The sequence below is a fragment of the Tachypleus tridentatus genome, chromosome 12 (assembly GCF_004210375.1).
Source record: "Tachypleus tridentatus isolate NWPU-2018 chromosome 12, ASM421037v1, whole genome shotgun sequence".
NCBI lineage: Eukaryota > Metazoa > Arthropoda > Merostomata > Xiphosura > Limulidae > Tachypleus > Tachypleus tridentatus.
The window spans coordinates 84,336,193-84,351,668 of NC_134836.1; the positions used below are offsets into that span (position 1 = coordinate 84,336,193).

A 15,476-nucleotide genomic window follows, 5' to 3' on the forward strand; every position below is an offset into this window, starting at 1 on the left:
GTCACACCAAACATGCTCGCCTTTTCAGCCGTGGGAGCGTTATAAAGTGACGGTCAATCCTACTATGCGTTGGTAAAAGAGTAGCCCAAGTGTTGGCTATGGATATTGGTGACTAGCTGCCTTCACTGCTAAATTAGGGACGGCTTGCGCAGATAGCCCTCACGTAGCTTTACGCGAAATTCAAGCCAAACCAAACCCTAGTGATAAAAAATGATAAAAATCAAACCAAATAACCAACTGCACTGATATCTTAGTCACTATTTTGGAAAAAAACATATTATGCCTCCTATACCACACATAATAACAACATTCACAGGTTACAACATCCAAGGTGCACTAGTTTCCAAGAAACACGAGATCGAAAACGTTATACAAGAAACTAACCTCCACATTATGATATTAAGCGAAACGTTAATATACAACAACAATAGATTTAAGATACCAAACTACGCAACAATAAAGAAAGAGAGAAAAAATAAAAATGATAAAAATAGAGGCATAACGTTGCTATACAAAACAGACCTCTCGGTCACCGAAATCAGTATGAGCAGTAATAACGAACTGTGGATATCCTGCTGGTAAATAGAACAAAAGTCACAACAGCAGGAACTTTTCTCTTCAACCAAAATTCCATTGTCATTGAAGACCTAAACAACCAAAATATTTATTTTGGCTGTGACTATACAAACACCAATGGAAGAAATATATTGCAGTTTATAAATAATAATAATGTAGCCCTGCTGAATGATAACATCCTCCCACATACAGCGTATGCTACTAACACCAGTGACATACTAAATTTATGTCTTAACACATAACATATGAGCTAGAAACTAATTAAATTTCAGGTGAGAAAAGATATTGATAGCGACCAATTACCAATATGTTACGTCTTCGATCTCGCCCTCCACAAAAAATGCAACCTATAGAAAAAAGTTTGATTACCATAAAACACATTAGCATGACTATCAAAAGGAATTAGACAATCAATCACCTAATAACACTTTAGAAGGAGTAAAAAGCCAAATAGAACTGGATAACAACTGTCAAGCAAAAACGGAGTGCCTTCAAAAAACGGCAAATAAAATAACATCGAAACAAAACCAGTTTGTTTGTTTGTTTGTTTTGGAATTTCGCACAAAGCTACTCGAGGGCTATCTGTGCTAGCCGTCCCTAATTTAGCAGTGTAAGACTAGAGGGAAGGCAGCTAGTCATCACCACCCACCGCCAACTCTTGGGCTACTCTTTTACCAACGAATAGTGGGATTGACCGTCACATTATACACCCCCACGGCTGGGAGGGCGAGCATGTTTAGCGCGACGGGGGGCGCGAACCCGCGACCCTCGGATTACGAGTCGCACGCCCTACGCGCTAGGCCATGCCGGGCCTGAAACAAAACCATAAAACAACGAATAGCATATGGAAACCAAACACTTAAATAATAACCCTAATCACAAAACGAAGACAATTCATGATAACAAGAGACAGAGAAACCAAAACACATAAACAACATAAGAAATCACATTACAACACAAATAAAACTACTTAAACAAGATAAATGGGACAACTTTTGTTCAAAATTAAATGATAAAACTGACCCGAGAAAATTCTGGACACACCTTAGACGACTCACCAATGACAATTCAGCCCCAAGAAAATATCTTATGCTTGAGTATGATAACATAGTAATTTACACAAGTAAAGAAACAGCCGAAGCTTTCAAACACCAACTACAGAATACATTTAAAACACATATTGATCCAGATATTAAGACTTACTTTTTACAACAAACTCAAAAATTATATAATAAACAATAAAGAATAATTCGAACCAATTTTCCCAACAAATATATCTGAGACAAATACAAGACACATCACCAACTACGAAGACACGATGCTAACGAAAGAAATATCGATACATGAACTCCATAAGGCAACAAAAACACAAAAACAAATCTCTGGGTAAAGATGAGATACAAGCCATCCTCCTCAAAAAGGGGACTACGAAATTATTTGACCACTTAAAAGCACTTTTCAACTTATCATTATTCTCTGGATACATACCAGTTTCTTGGAAGCATGCTAATATATTAATGTTCCATAAGGAAGAAAAGTCAGTCAATAAACCTAATAGCTACCGACCAATCAGCCTGTCCAGCTGTGTAGCCAAAAGTTTAGAACGCATAATTAGTAATAGACTCTTCACATACTTGGAAATAACCTCTTAGTTACCTGAAGAACAAAATGGCTTCAGAAAATTTAGACAAACAACTGACCACTTAGTCAGATTAACTGAAGAGGTAATAGATAGCTTTAATAATAAACAATGCACTCTCGCCTGTTTTCTTTACGTTGAAAAAGCATTTGACACCGAATGGCACAATGGTCTACGGTTCCGCATGCATCAAATGGGACAACCGCGTGGAATTATTCGCTGGTTATCTAACATTTTGAAAAACAGAAAATTTCGAATAAATGTAAAGGGAACCTTTTCTGAGTGCTTTACTCTAGAAGCTGGTGTCCCTCAGGAAGGGGTGGTCAGTTCTATACTATTCATCATGTATGTAAACATATGCCATTGAAGGATCCTAATCATGGATTCTCCTCACAGTTCGCTGATGATGTGGCAGTCTGGAATAGTGCTTCAACACCAACAATAGCAGCCACAAACATACAACCACAATTAAATAGAATAAGTGAATACTGACAAAAATATCAAATAAAAAAAATCAAAATAAATACAGCAAAAACACAACTAGTCGTATTTACCAAACTGACAAAGCACAAACAATGGCAGCCTGTAATATATATAAGTGGAACACTACTTCAGATTGCCACATCAGCAAACATTCTCGATCTAACCTATGACTCAAAATTAACATGGATTAACCATTTAAATGAAATCAAAAGTAAAGTCTGGCGAAAAACCAACTATGCTAGGAGTTTAACTGGCAAGAACAGTGGAACATCAACAGAAAATATACCAAAAACTTACAAAACGTATATTAGATCAGTAATTAACAATACAGCTCCAGCTTGGGTTACTGCAAGTGACAAAATAGTCAAAATCAAGTTACAAACAATATAAAACTCCTCACAACAGCATACAGAATTCCCAGAACCACATCATCTAGTTTCATACACAAATATTCAAACATTCCAACTACAGCAGATAGACTCTTACATCGTACAATAACGTAATTTGATAAACATTAGATGAAAAAGAATTATTATGTGAACTAGACAGGTACCTCATATGTTATGAAGATAGTCATAAATATTTCTCCTTGATCAACATATATTTTAAACTCAAAAATAAATTAAAATAAATAATAATAATAAATATATATATACGGAAGGAAAAAAAAGGCCACCATCAAACTAGACTTCCTACTGATAGAGCAAATAATATCGATAAATGTACGAAACTAGTACATGGACATTGCCCTGAAAATGGTCGGAGTAAACTCAGACTACTCTGAGCATAATGCAGTAGCCACACCAACCACCACTACATATTCATGTAAGCAAAGGAAGGAGGAAGTGGTCAAGGTATACCTGACCCTCCAGGGTACATAAGGTCACCCAAGTCCCGAGAGAGCGAAAAGGTATAACAACAACAGTAACAATGTCTCCAACAATAAAGTTGAAAAGTACCAAAGTATTGAAAAATTTATACTTCCCACACGTCAAAGAGTTTTTGAAAATAGGCCTAACTTAAGACCTATTTTTTTCTTGTAGACTTGTCGTCACGACTTTTTGGTGTTTATTTAAAAGAAAAAAAAAAAGAAGAAGATATAATATTCTTTCGCTAGACTACCTGAGGTACCAGTACCCTAGATGGAAGTTATGTAAATTCATGATTAATGAAAGATTACCTTCGGACATGAAAAGCTGTTTCCTTTACATATATATATTAAAAAAACAACAGACCAAAACGCTCATAAATACAGCAAAACACAAAATGTGAAACCGCAAATTTGCACGTATCTTTTCATGTACCCAGCCAAACCTCATGCCAAATTTGGTGAAGATCCATCAATAGAGGGCAAAGAACTGGTAAAAACACGCAAAATACAAAAAATAAAATTCATGAGTATTTCACCATGGACCTAATGAACTTCCATATCTGTTTTGGTGAAGTTCCTTCAACACCCTGCGAAGGGAAGGAAGCTAGACAACATCACGACTAATATCTCATGGGCTACTCTTTTACCAACGAAAAGTAGAATCAACCATTATTATATAACATCCTCAAGGCTGAAAGGGAGAGCATGTTCGATGACGGGATTTCATATCCATAGCTCCCTTAAATGTGTTGAATAAAAGGATAATTATTATACACATTAACAATTATTATACACATTTACTATGTTTTAGACATATGCAAAGCTCCGTCATATTAACAAATAACTTGTCTCTATGGCAACAGGTGCCACTCGCCTTCTTCTGTGCATTAAATTATAAACGCAAACGGTTCCCATAGAGACAGAACAAGTCTTTTGTTAAGATCTAACATGAGTAACAAGTCTGCCCTAAAGTTTTAGCAAATGCCTTTCTCTCCGCAAGAAAAAAAATGCAATTCCGTAAATAACTTCTACTTTTATTAAATTATATTGTTAGAGAAGGCAAACTTATGCGACCTTATGTGACCCCTCTTCCTTCCCACTATAAACTACTATTTAATTACAAGAAACAGGAACTTCTCTTTTACCAAATTTATGTAATCATTATTACCAGCTATTAAACAATATATTACTTCTGACGAAAGTAGAAACTAAGACAGCGGATACTAAAAAAGAAAAAAAATTACTACATGTATGCACTTGTATTTCGACCTTAATTATTTGTATAACCACGTACCTCTGGTTAGAGTTAAATATAATCGCGACGTTTCGTCTAGTACGATGTATTAAAACTTTGTTATACACTAATTTTATGGCAAATCAAATGATTGCTTTGGTTAATTGTGTACGTCGCTACCACGCGATTTGTGTGTGATAACGATGCTATTTTCTCTTCACTTCTATTGATCATAAGTTTTGTATTTGCCCATATCTTTGATATACATGGAGTGGTGTCATGTAAAAGGAAACTGTCGCTTCCATTGATCAACTTTAAATAATTTAACTACTTTGCATTATTTGTATTAAGATATAACAACAAACTTTTTTATTAAAAATTATGAATCGATGAGGCAGTAATCACGTCTTTAACAATAAATACATAATAGGCAAGGATTATTCGTATTTCTAATTAAATAATGGAAGCTGTCTTAATTTCAAGTCACATGGCTACAGGTAAAGGAGACCACAGCGACCTCTCTTCTAGAATCAGTTAACACCATTATGTGTATATGCATTTGTTTGTTTTTGAATTTCGCGCAAAGCTACTCGAGGGCTATCTGCGCTAGCCGTCCCTAATTTAGCAGTGTAAGATTAAAGGGAAAGCAGCTAGTCATCACCACTCACCGCTAACTCTTGGGCTACTCTTTTACCAACGAAAAGTGGGATTGACTGTAACCTTATAACGTTTCCACGTTATTGTTTTCAGGCCAAGTTTGAGTGACTTTGTAATTATCTTACCACTGACGATCATCTAAATAATGATAGTAGGTCAATGAAAGAAATAATTTCCTAAATAGGAAGTTGAGAAATCAGTCTAACAAGTAACCTTACAACATATAATTAACCAAGAGACTAAAACAGCAAGTAACCTTACAACATATAATTAACCAAGAGACTACAACAGCAAGTAATCTTACAACAGCTAATTAACCAAGAGACTAAAACAACAAGTAACCTTACACCATATAATTAACTAAGAGACTAAAACAACAAGTAACCTTACAACAGCTAATTAACCATGTAATATTGGAATACACACTTTGTTTAATATTACTTTTCAATATGCTCAGTCTTTCTACGATTATCAGCTATTCCTATAATTTCCTATAATAACGAAAAATTAAAAAAATAAATAAAAATGTCAAATTGCATAAAATCTGTAGCTTGCAGACAAAACCGACTTCAGATTTGAAATCAACACAATGTCTTTTTTTACGTTCCATTAAATATTTCACTGAACTGATTCACACTAAAAACAAATACGTATCTCTGCGTGTGTATGACTCACAATCTTTGTGCCCTGCCTTTTCACAACTACAGTATGTTGTTTTTAGGGCTCGTGCAACAGTTTGAGTTGTATTTCTGTAAATAATTACAAATATCGGAAGATGCAACTTCATATTAAGGTGTTGTAAAGGTGTTTCAACATTGATGGATTCTTTCAGTTATCTGGTGAAAATAATATAGGGTTCAAATTCACATAACGGTGATAAATTAGGTTTTTTCTCCTTTAACGCTGATGTTACACGCTCAAAGAGCGTGGTACTTCCCAGGCCGCGGTTACAAATTGTTTGGTTTGTTCTAAATTTCGCACAAAGCTACACGACGGCTATCTGCGCTAGCCGTCCCTAATTTAGCAGTGTAAGATTAGAGGAAAGGCAGCTAGTCATCACCACCCACCGCCAACTCTTGGGCTACTCTTTTACCAACGAATAGTGGAATTGATCGTCACATTATAACGCCCCCACGGCTGAAAGGGCGAGCATGTTTGGTGCGACGAGAATGCGAACCCGTGACCCTCAGATTACGAGTCGCAGCCTCGTAAAATAAGTGTCACCTAAACTTACTGAGCACAAGATATCTCCACTTTTTACCAAAATGTGGCTGATAAATGAAGATATATCTTCTTTTTTACCTACTGCGATTTTGGTTTTATTTATTTATGACAAAAGTTTTTCTTTTGGTGGGTGTGTGGGTTTTGTGCTTTATGGCACAAAGCAATTAAGCTATCTGCGCCACTTTGTCTGTGGTGTAATTATTTATCATTTACCAAATGTTGTTATTTCTTTTTTATGCAGCTTCGAAATGTCTAGTCCTATCCAGCTTCTAAGTTTATTCAGAATACAATCCACGCAGCTGAAAAAACACTCAACTTCAACAGCCGAAATTGGTGTAAAACAAACAGGTGTTCAGTTGATTGTTAAGATTTTCATAACTGATGTTTGTTTTTATATTCATTTCATTGTTTCCTTGCAATGTAGAACTTCAAGACAACCCACACAACATCAGCATCCTCTCCATCAAAGAAGCTACGTCCTATCTTCACATCATTATATGTCAAACTGCACATTAACTGAAAGGTATCACGTGCGTTTGTAAGGGAAATAAATGAATCGGTACTCAATTTTCAAAAAGTCATAACGTCAACAAGTTGTTAACGTTTCTGAATGTTTGACTTTCAGGTTCGTTTTCAAGATTTCGTTTCAAGATCTTCTACAGCTGCAGGAATAGTGTCATGATGTCATAAAAACACGAAATCTTGATGCAAAATGATAAAAACCCTATAACTCGAGCGCTTTCGAAAGATGAATGTTTCTTCTTCAGGGATAAACTGAGATTATACTGAAAGACAAAATGTCCATGTTTCGAAAACGCTCGAATTATAGGGTTTTAATCATTTTGTAAAGATATCAGTAAAGTTTGTTTAACTTAAATGTACACACTGAATCTATATATCACTCAAAATGTGTTATCATCGGTTCCACAAGTTTAGGAACTAACTGGAGGTTAATGTTTTCTTTTTGCTAAACATTGCTGACATTAGATACTGTAAATAATGCCTTAATTAAAACTGTTAGGATAACAATAACACTAAATTTCTCCATTTGCGTGTTTGTATGTGTGTTTGTCTTATAGCAAAGCCACATTGGGCTATATGATGAATCCACCGAGGGAAATCGAACTCCTGATTTTAGCATTGTAAATCCGTAGACTTACCGCTGTACCAACGGAGGATTTTCCATTTACATCAATATATCTCTTGCTAATGATGCTATATCTATACCATCTTTATTTAGGTGCTCACAGGACATCATAGTTGAGCAGTAACAAGTTACGATGACATGAAAAGGTTTATAATGACTGACCCAGAACGCATCGACCTATTATAGAATTTTATTTCTGATTCATTACTGAAACTCGAGCAACAAGCGTTCACGCTTTTATGATTTGTAGAATAGTGGAAATATGTCTTTGACATGAAGAACCCTCTTCACAGACACGATTTTATTTCTACAGCTGTTTAAGGCTAAAGATAAAAGTTTGGCTTTACGATGTACGTAAGAAATTTTCCTTCCCGCTTTCTCTGAAAATCATTTTATCACACCACTTATTGTTTCTAAAACATTGACGATACCACTGAAAGCACAAGAAGTTATTTTATTGTAACCCAGGTTCCTTTTCATCAGCCTTTATCAAGTAAACTCATAATGGTTACAGAATCAGTAGTTACTAAATCGGTAATCTTCAAGAATGTTTATTTTACTTCACCATAGTCAGTCATGAAGCCAGTAATGTTTATTTTACTTCACCACAGTCAGTCATATAGCCAGTCAGATTTCACAACTGGCATATATTGTTGTTATCTGACGATTCGACATCCAATACAGAGTGACATTTGTTATTAAATTTCATCAAAATGATCTAGAACTTCGGAAATACTGGTCAACAGTGTGCAAACTGTGGCTTTGCTTACATTTATCAACCGATCATCTGATTTTCCACCACTTGTGTCAGAGTCGTCTTGTAGCATAAGAAGATGAGACACAAAACGTTCGTACTTCGTGGGATTTTTCTTTTGCTAAGAAGTAGACATTTTGTACCCAGGCATATTGTGTATTTATTGTTTGTTTGTTTTGAATTTCGCGCAAAGCTACACAAGGGCTAGCCGTCTGTAATTTAGCAATGTAAGGCTAAAGAATACAGCTAGTCATCACCAACATCTTCCAGCTCTTAGACTACTCTTTTACCAACGAATAGTAGGATTAACCGACACATTATAACACTTAACGATTGAAATAGCGAGCATGTTTGGTATGACAGGGATTCGAACCTGCGACTGTCAAATTGCTAGATGAGCACCCTAACCACTTGGCCATTTCCAGAGTCGACTATTGAACAAGTAAAGCTTTTTCAAGTCTTTTAAGATCCACCCTCACGAACTTCATGTTTCTAGGATTTAGAATGATTGTTGAGTTTTTTGTTGCTTTTCGAAAGTTAATGAACGGAGTTATTATGAAAACAACACCATCTAAATCAGTTTTCAAAAAGTCTCGGTAGTATTTACAACGCACCCCTCCAAATGATGTTTCAGGAAAGTAACCATTCATTTTCTATTCCCATCACTTCTGGTATTTAACCAAAGTTGATTAAGATGGTGAAGAAGTTACAGCAACACTAAGGGTTGACTCACACAGGTTTTCTTCTAAGATTCATCTGTACTTTGTACCATGAATCTTATTATTAGTCCTGATAAGCTTCCAGGCCCTGATGATGAAAAGTATCCCCATAACACGATGCTACCACCATGTCTGACAGGTGGAATGGTGTTGCCTGGATGATGTCCAATGTTACGTTTGCCCCAGATATAACACTTTGAATTTATACAAAAAAACTCAATATTTTCTATGCCTAACCACATGACCTTTTGCATCATGTCTAAAACATGACTTACATGCTTTGTCACAAACTCCATACGAGTATCAAAACGATTTTTCAGTGATGGCTTTCTCTTGTTACTCACCCATACTGTCCAACTTTGTGTAGGTATCGATATGTTGTCGATGTAAGAACATTGACTCTAATCTCAGACATGGAACTTTGCAAACATTTTAAAATCACTGTTGGCTTCACAATGGCATCCCTAACCAGTTTCATTAATGTATGGCTGTTTAGTTTGGAAGATGACCTAATCTGTGTGGTGAATGGGTGGTATGAAGAACATTTAACTTCTTAATGATGCACTTCACTGTACTCAAAGTAATAATCAGGAACTTTTAAATTTACTTGTAACACCCTCTTGTTCTGTACTTCTCTACCACTTCATTCCGGACTTGTTCAGAAAGATCCTTGGTCTTCGTGGTTGGTTTGTCGTGTCACTATGTGCGTTGTGACTTGAACAGATGTATTTACTCTGACGCCAAATTAAACCACTTTGATTACACGCTGACAGAGACCATTACACTAATTTTGTGACCTTTATAACTAGCCCAACATGGCCAGGTGGTTAAGGTACTCGAACTCCCGTCACCCCAAACATGCTCGCCCCTGCAGCCGTGGGGACGTTATAGTGTTACAGTCAATCCCACTATACGTTAGTAAAGGAGCAGCCCAAGAGTTGGCGGTGGGTGGTGATGACTAGCTGCCTTCTCTCTAGTCTTACACTGCTAAATTAGGGACGGCTAGTTTTGCGCGAAATTCAAAAACAAACAAACAAAATGTGGAAACTTTGCAGAGAATGAATACTTTAGCAAGGAAATTAATGACTGTTAGACTCAATTTAGACAAAGTTCCCAGTGAAGCATGCAACCGATGGTTCAGTGGTAAGATAAATTTAGAGGTTTGATCCTTGCAGTGAGCATCACGTAAGTAGCCCATTGCGCAGCTTTGTGCTTAAATAAAATATTAAACAAATTGTCAAATATAATTACATCTCGACGTTTCAACGACTACTGGTCACTTTCAGAAATATATGCCAACAAGGGACACGTTGAAAATATTTTAGTGTTTTTGTATGTTTTTTTTTGTTTTTTTTGGTGGAAGAGGGTTGTTTGAAGTTAAGTTCAAAGTTACACAAAACGCTGTGTTCTGCCTACAAAGGGTATCGAGAGCTGGTTTCCAGCATTGTAATTCTGCAAACATACCACTGTGCCACTAGGTGGTAAAAGTATTTTAGGAAAATAAATTAGATTTGTATTTCTTACAAAAGACTGTCCAACTGTATTACTATTCATTAAATATCTGTCGTTTTAAGCATTGTGCCAACATCCGAGAAATTCACGTCTGTTACTATTTCAGAAGGTGTCCATGATTTAAATTTTGTTCCAAACAATGTTATTATCGGCAAGAACAGTGCAGACACCAGAATTCCTAAAGTGGAGAGGAGAAGAGATGTAGACTGGTTAGTTGGGAGTGAAGTTTTTTTTTGTTGTTGTTGTTTGTATGTTTTATAGCAAAGACAAATTGGGTTATCTGCTTGTCCACCGTGGGGAATGGAACCATGGATCTTAGCGTTCCCGTATCTGTTGGCTTGCGCGAGTCTCAACGACAAATGTCTAGCCAACTTTGGTCACTGTTTAAAATTATTTAATACTTTTAGTGTATAGTAGCAGACTTCGTAAACTAGTTGAAAAGATTTCTCTATATCACAATTTACTTTCACCGTACTTTTAACGACACTAACTTTGAAGGGTTTATTGTAAAATTGCATTACAGTTTTAAACTATTAGTTTTGCGCATGTTCATAACGTTTATGTTATTGTTTTAGAACTTGTAGACCCGGCGTGGCCAGGTGGTAAAGGCACTCGACTCGTAATCCAAGGGTCGCAGGTTCAAAATCCCGTCATTCCAAACATGCTTGCCCTTTCAGCCGTGGGGGCGTTATAATGTAACTGTCAATACCACTATGCGTTGGTAATAGAGTAGCCCAAGAGTTGGCGGTGGGTGATGATGATTAGTTGCCTTCCCTCCAGTTTTACACTGTTAAATTAGGAACGGCTAGCGCAGATAGCCCTCGTGTAGCTTTGCACGAAATTCAAAAACAAACACAACTTGTAAACATATGATGAGATAATTTTAATATCAACATAAACGTGAATTGTTTGCTGAAGCCATATAAAACTTGTATATTTTATTTATATTGTTAGATTTATACTTTTAAGAACGTTTCGGTCATTATCTTTCTCTATGTTTGTTAGTCATCACCACCAACCACCAGCTCTTGGGCTAGTCTTTTACCAACGAAAGAAAGAGGTAACTCACCCAGAATTGACCACATGTTTGAAGGGGGTTGTGTAACAGAGTATAGGAAAGTAGAGGGCGTGTTTATATGTTTCATTATATTTGTTAATTTGTGACCTGACGATGACCGAAGAAGGTCGAAACGTTGTTCGCTCCTTTACATAAAAAATTTTCTCAACCCAAATCAGCACTTTTACATATATATTACTCTACAAGTAATCACTAATAAACTGATTGTAATCGAGGCGGTTTTTATACCACAATATTTAATAAATAACGACTGTTATGGTATAAACTAAGTAAGTTATAATGGTTATCAATTTTATTCACGTCATTGACAAATTATATTTAGGGGAGTTAGAATTATTAACTTAAATGGCTCAAAATTAAAATTCAATCGACGTAATGAAGTCTGGTATCGAACACAATGCATAGTAAGCAGTCCTGTCTACATTCTATGTTTACGGTTAAAATACTTTAAACCTTCCTTACTTAAAATCAGCGCATGACCAAAAAGTTTTGCGCCACAAGTTTTGATGTTTTTTAAGTTGTTTTTCAAGGTAAGAATATTTATGCAGCCAGATCTCGTTCAAACGGATGTTTGATTATTGACAGCGTTGAATGAAAGACCGATTTCCAGCAAATATCCTTACTCCAATTTTTACTTCTGACACAAAAGTTTGAACATTAATATATAGAGATCACGTCTAAACTATGTGCGTAAAAGAAAGAAAATAAAGAAAACAAACACGGAGGTTGCACATTCACTTTTCTAGTTAGTGATTTATCAATTGTACTTCCACGCATGAGCATTCGGGTAATTTACAGTAAACTTTTGCTAAACACTGCAAAGTTGAACAGGGACAAAATAGGGACAATATAAGGTAACAATCTAACACTTTACACCTTGTGGAAGTTTTACTGTGTTATTGTTTTAAATATTTCTTAAACTAAAAAAATACAAATGTTTTACATAATTTGTTTAAAAAAAGGTCACTTATAAACCCCAGATAAAGTACCGAATTTTATAGAATACACCAATAGAAAATGGTGTAACCATAGTCCAAATGAAAACAAACATACCGGACTATCTGCCTATCTAAACAATTTAAAATTTATTTATTCACTTTTATTTTATCAAATTATAACTCAATTATACAAAAACTTTACCATATTTATCATCATTTTTTTGTTTTTTTAATAATTTCCAAACTTCTTAAACCTAAACTTGCGTCACATCAAACAAATGTTGTAAGCTACAGTTTGGACTTCTCCACATAATTTCTAACTTGTCGACACACTTGATGGGCTTCATTGTGGTGAGCAGCCAGATAGTTTCTTACATACTCAATCAATGCAGCCACGACTGGCTTATCCTCTAACAGGTCAAATCCTGCCGCACAAGGCTGCTCCACTTCACAAGATCCCAGCAAATCAGCAATGGTGATTTTCTCTCTACACAAGAAAGAATGGTTTCTGAAAAACAAGTCTCTAGTTGTTTCAGATTTGTTTCAAGACTTTCAAGAAACTGGTTCAGTTTTTTCTCATTAACTGTAGTATCTGTCATCCTAGGTTCAATGACCTGTGAATTTTTTCAAAGAATGTTTCTTATTGGTGTATATATATATATCAATGAGAAATCAATTGTTACATATTTTACCGAACATTTTTTGGAAAGGGGACCTTGCAACTCTTCACAGCTGGACAAGAAAACTGTTCAGTAAATAACGACTTTCATTTTTTACTGGTACATTTTAAAATATTCGACAGATTGATACTGGTGGATCAAACACCAAACAATGATTTATTTAACAGTTTTTACGTGAGCAAAGATAATTATGTGGAAAAAAATATACATAAAGTTCCAGATAAATGTTTACAAATGAGTGGAAAATTAAAAGATTTTGGGAATGTATGTGTGTGAACATATTATTTCTATTAAAAAATAAGAAAGAAAAGAAAATCATCCCAAAATAAATGACTGATTGGACTCCAATATATTTATTGGAGTTACACATGACAAACTATCAATAGGTAATCAGGATAACCAGATGCCACACGTATTTCTCTTTGATTTCAGAAGTTCACAGACAAGACTATAAACATCAAGATAAAAATCCAATTCTATTTAATGATTAAGTCATCAAATTAGCACTAATATTAACAGCAATTAACTGTTTTATTAAGTTCATATGTGAGGTTAGCACTACCTTGATTTTAGAATGTTTGACCTGTAATAAACTTCAAGACAGATTTTGTTTTGTTTTATAAAAAACAGTTCCTACAAAGTAAAAAGTATTAAGTTTCCAAATACCTGTAAAGTTCATAAAACCATAATTATGGGCTCAGTACGACGTTCAAATAGAGGAAGTTGTTTTATTTCACTTATATGTGTTAAAGAACAATGAATATCAAATGGTTGACTGATATGAAATGTATAACACAATGAACTCTTAACATGGTTTGCCAATTAAATAAAAAACAAAATAAGTTGTCTATAATTTTATTATGAATTTACTGTTAAACACTAGTTCTTTGCTGTTTTGTTCCTCAAACACCTGAGAGTTTTTATTATCTTGACTGACAACAAATTAAAACTACTAATATACCAGATAAAGTAATTTGCAATACTTTAGTGGTAATATACGAACTTATAGAACCGATCTCTTTAAAAGTTATAAAACTAAAAATATTAGAAATAAGTGCCTTTCATTTAGCAGTAATTCTTTTTTCACAAAGTAATAAAAACAACTATACACCTTAGTTGGAAGACCATAGAACCATTCAGTCTAAGGTTTAGATGCTGCTAAGCTAAAAATTTGTCCACTTGAGCCCAAAGCTTACTATCTTGGGGGTACCAGTGATTAGGGGTACAAAATTCTTGAAACAAATACTTCAGTATAGCAACGATATGAATAGATAATATGGTCAGTTAAGTATTTATTCTAATTTGTGATAAATCATAAATGTTTTCCCTTCTTGAATGTTAAATTCTGTAAAACGAGGTGTGTACTGTTGGTACAAATCATACTGAACATAACTGTAATTTAATGGTTTAATGGCTTGATTTCTGCTTATTTTGACGATAAACCAATGCTTATTTGATCAGCTTAAAATCAAATAATAAAACACTGTTTAAATTGAGAGGGGCATACTATTCTCATTGCTGAAATAAATATCTATTTCAACACCTTATTAACAAAGTTATGCATCTGGAGCAAATATTTTCAGAGTGAGACTTCACTAACTGTACAGCTACTGTTACACTGGTTCCTCTATTAAATGTTATCTCTGTCAACCATTGGTAAACTTAGTTTTTTAGTTAATTCTTAAAGTTTGTTTCATGCAAAAAATGTTCATGATGTTAGGTTCAAGATGTCAATTTATTACAAATTCCTGAAGAAAAAACCACCTTTCAAAACCACAAGGTATTGTGTTTTTATGTAAAGTTACTGCTACTGATAATTTAATCTAATAAGTGACTGATCAACAAAGTAATCAACAGTATATTTGTACAAGAGAAAGTAGGTTTACAATCTATGCTTCCTTCTTTATGGAGTTATCCTTGTCAAGTTAACAGCAAGCATTGAAATATACATACATACATGACTG

At 34.8% G+C, this 15,476-nt stretch overlaps 1 protein-coding gene across 9 annotated transcripts in view; it reads right to left on the reverse strand.

Annotated features, from left to right (window-relative positions):
• Nucleotides 1–12,956: 12,956 nt before the first annotated feature.
• LOC143233854 (uncharacterized) overlaps nt 12,957–15,476 on the reverse strand; it is a 34,852-nt gene continuing 32,332 nt past the window's right edge. For 6 of the 9 annotated variants that reach the window (XR_013018361.1, XR_013018360.1, XM_076470641.1 and 3 more), the window contains one exon: nt 13,182–13,446. Coding sequence is in view for 5 of the 9 variants with exons in the window: in XM_076470641.1 (XP_076326756.1) it covers nt 13,243–13,446 (204 nt within the window). In the remaining 4 variants the exon portion in view is untranslated. Of the gene's footprint in view, nt 13,447–15,476 lie in introns of all 9 variants that reach the window. The other 3 variants (XM_076470642.1, XR_013018357.1, XR_013018358.1) reach the window with 3 other exon arrangements.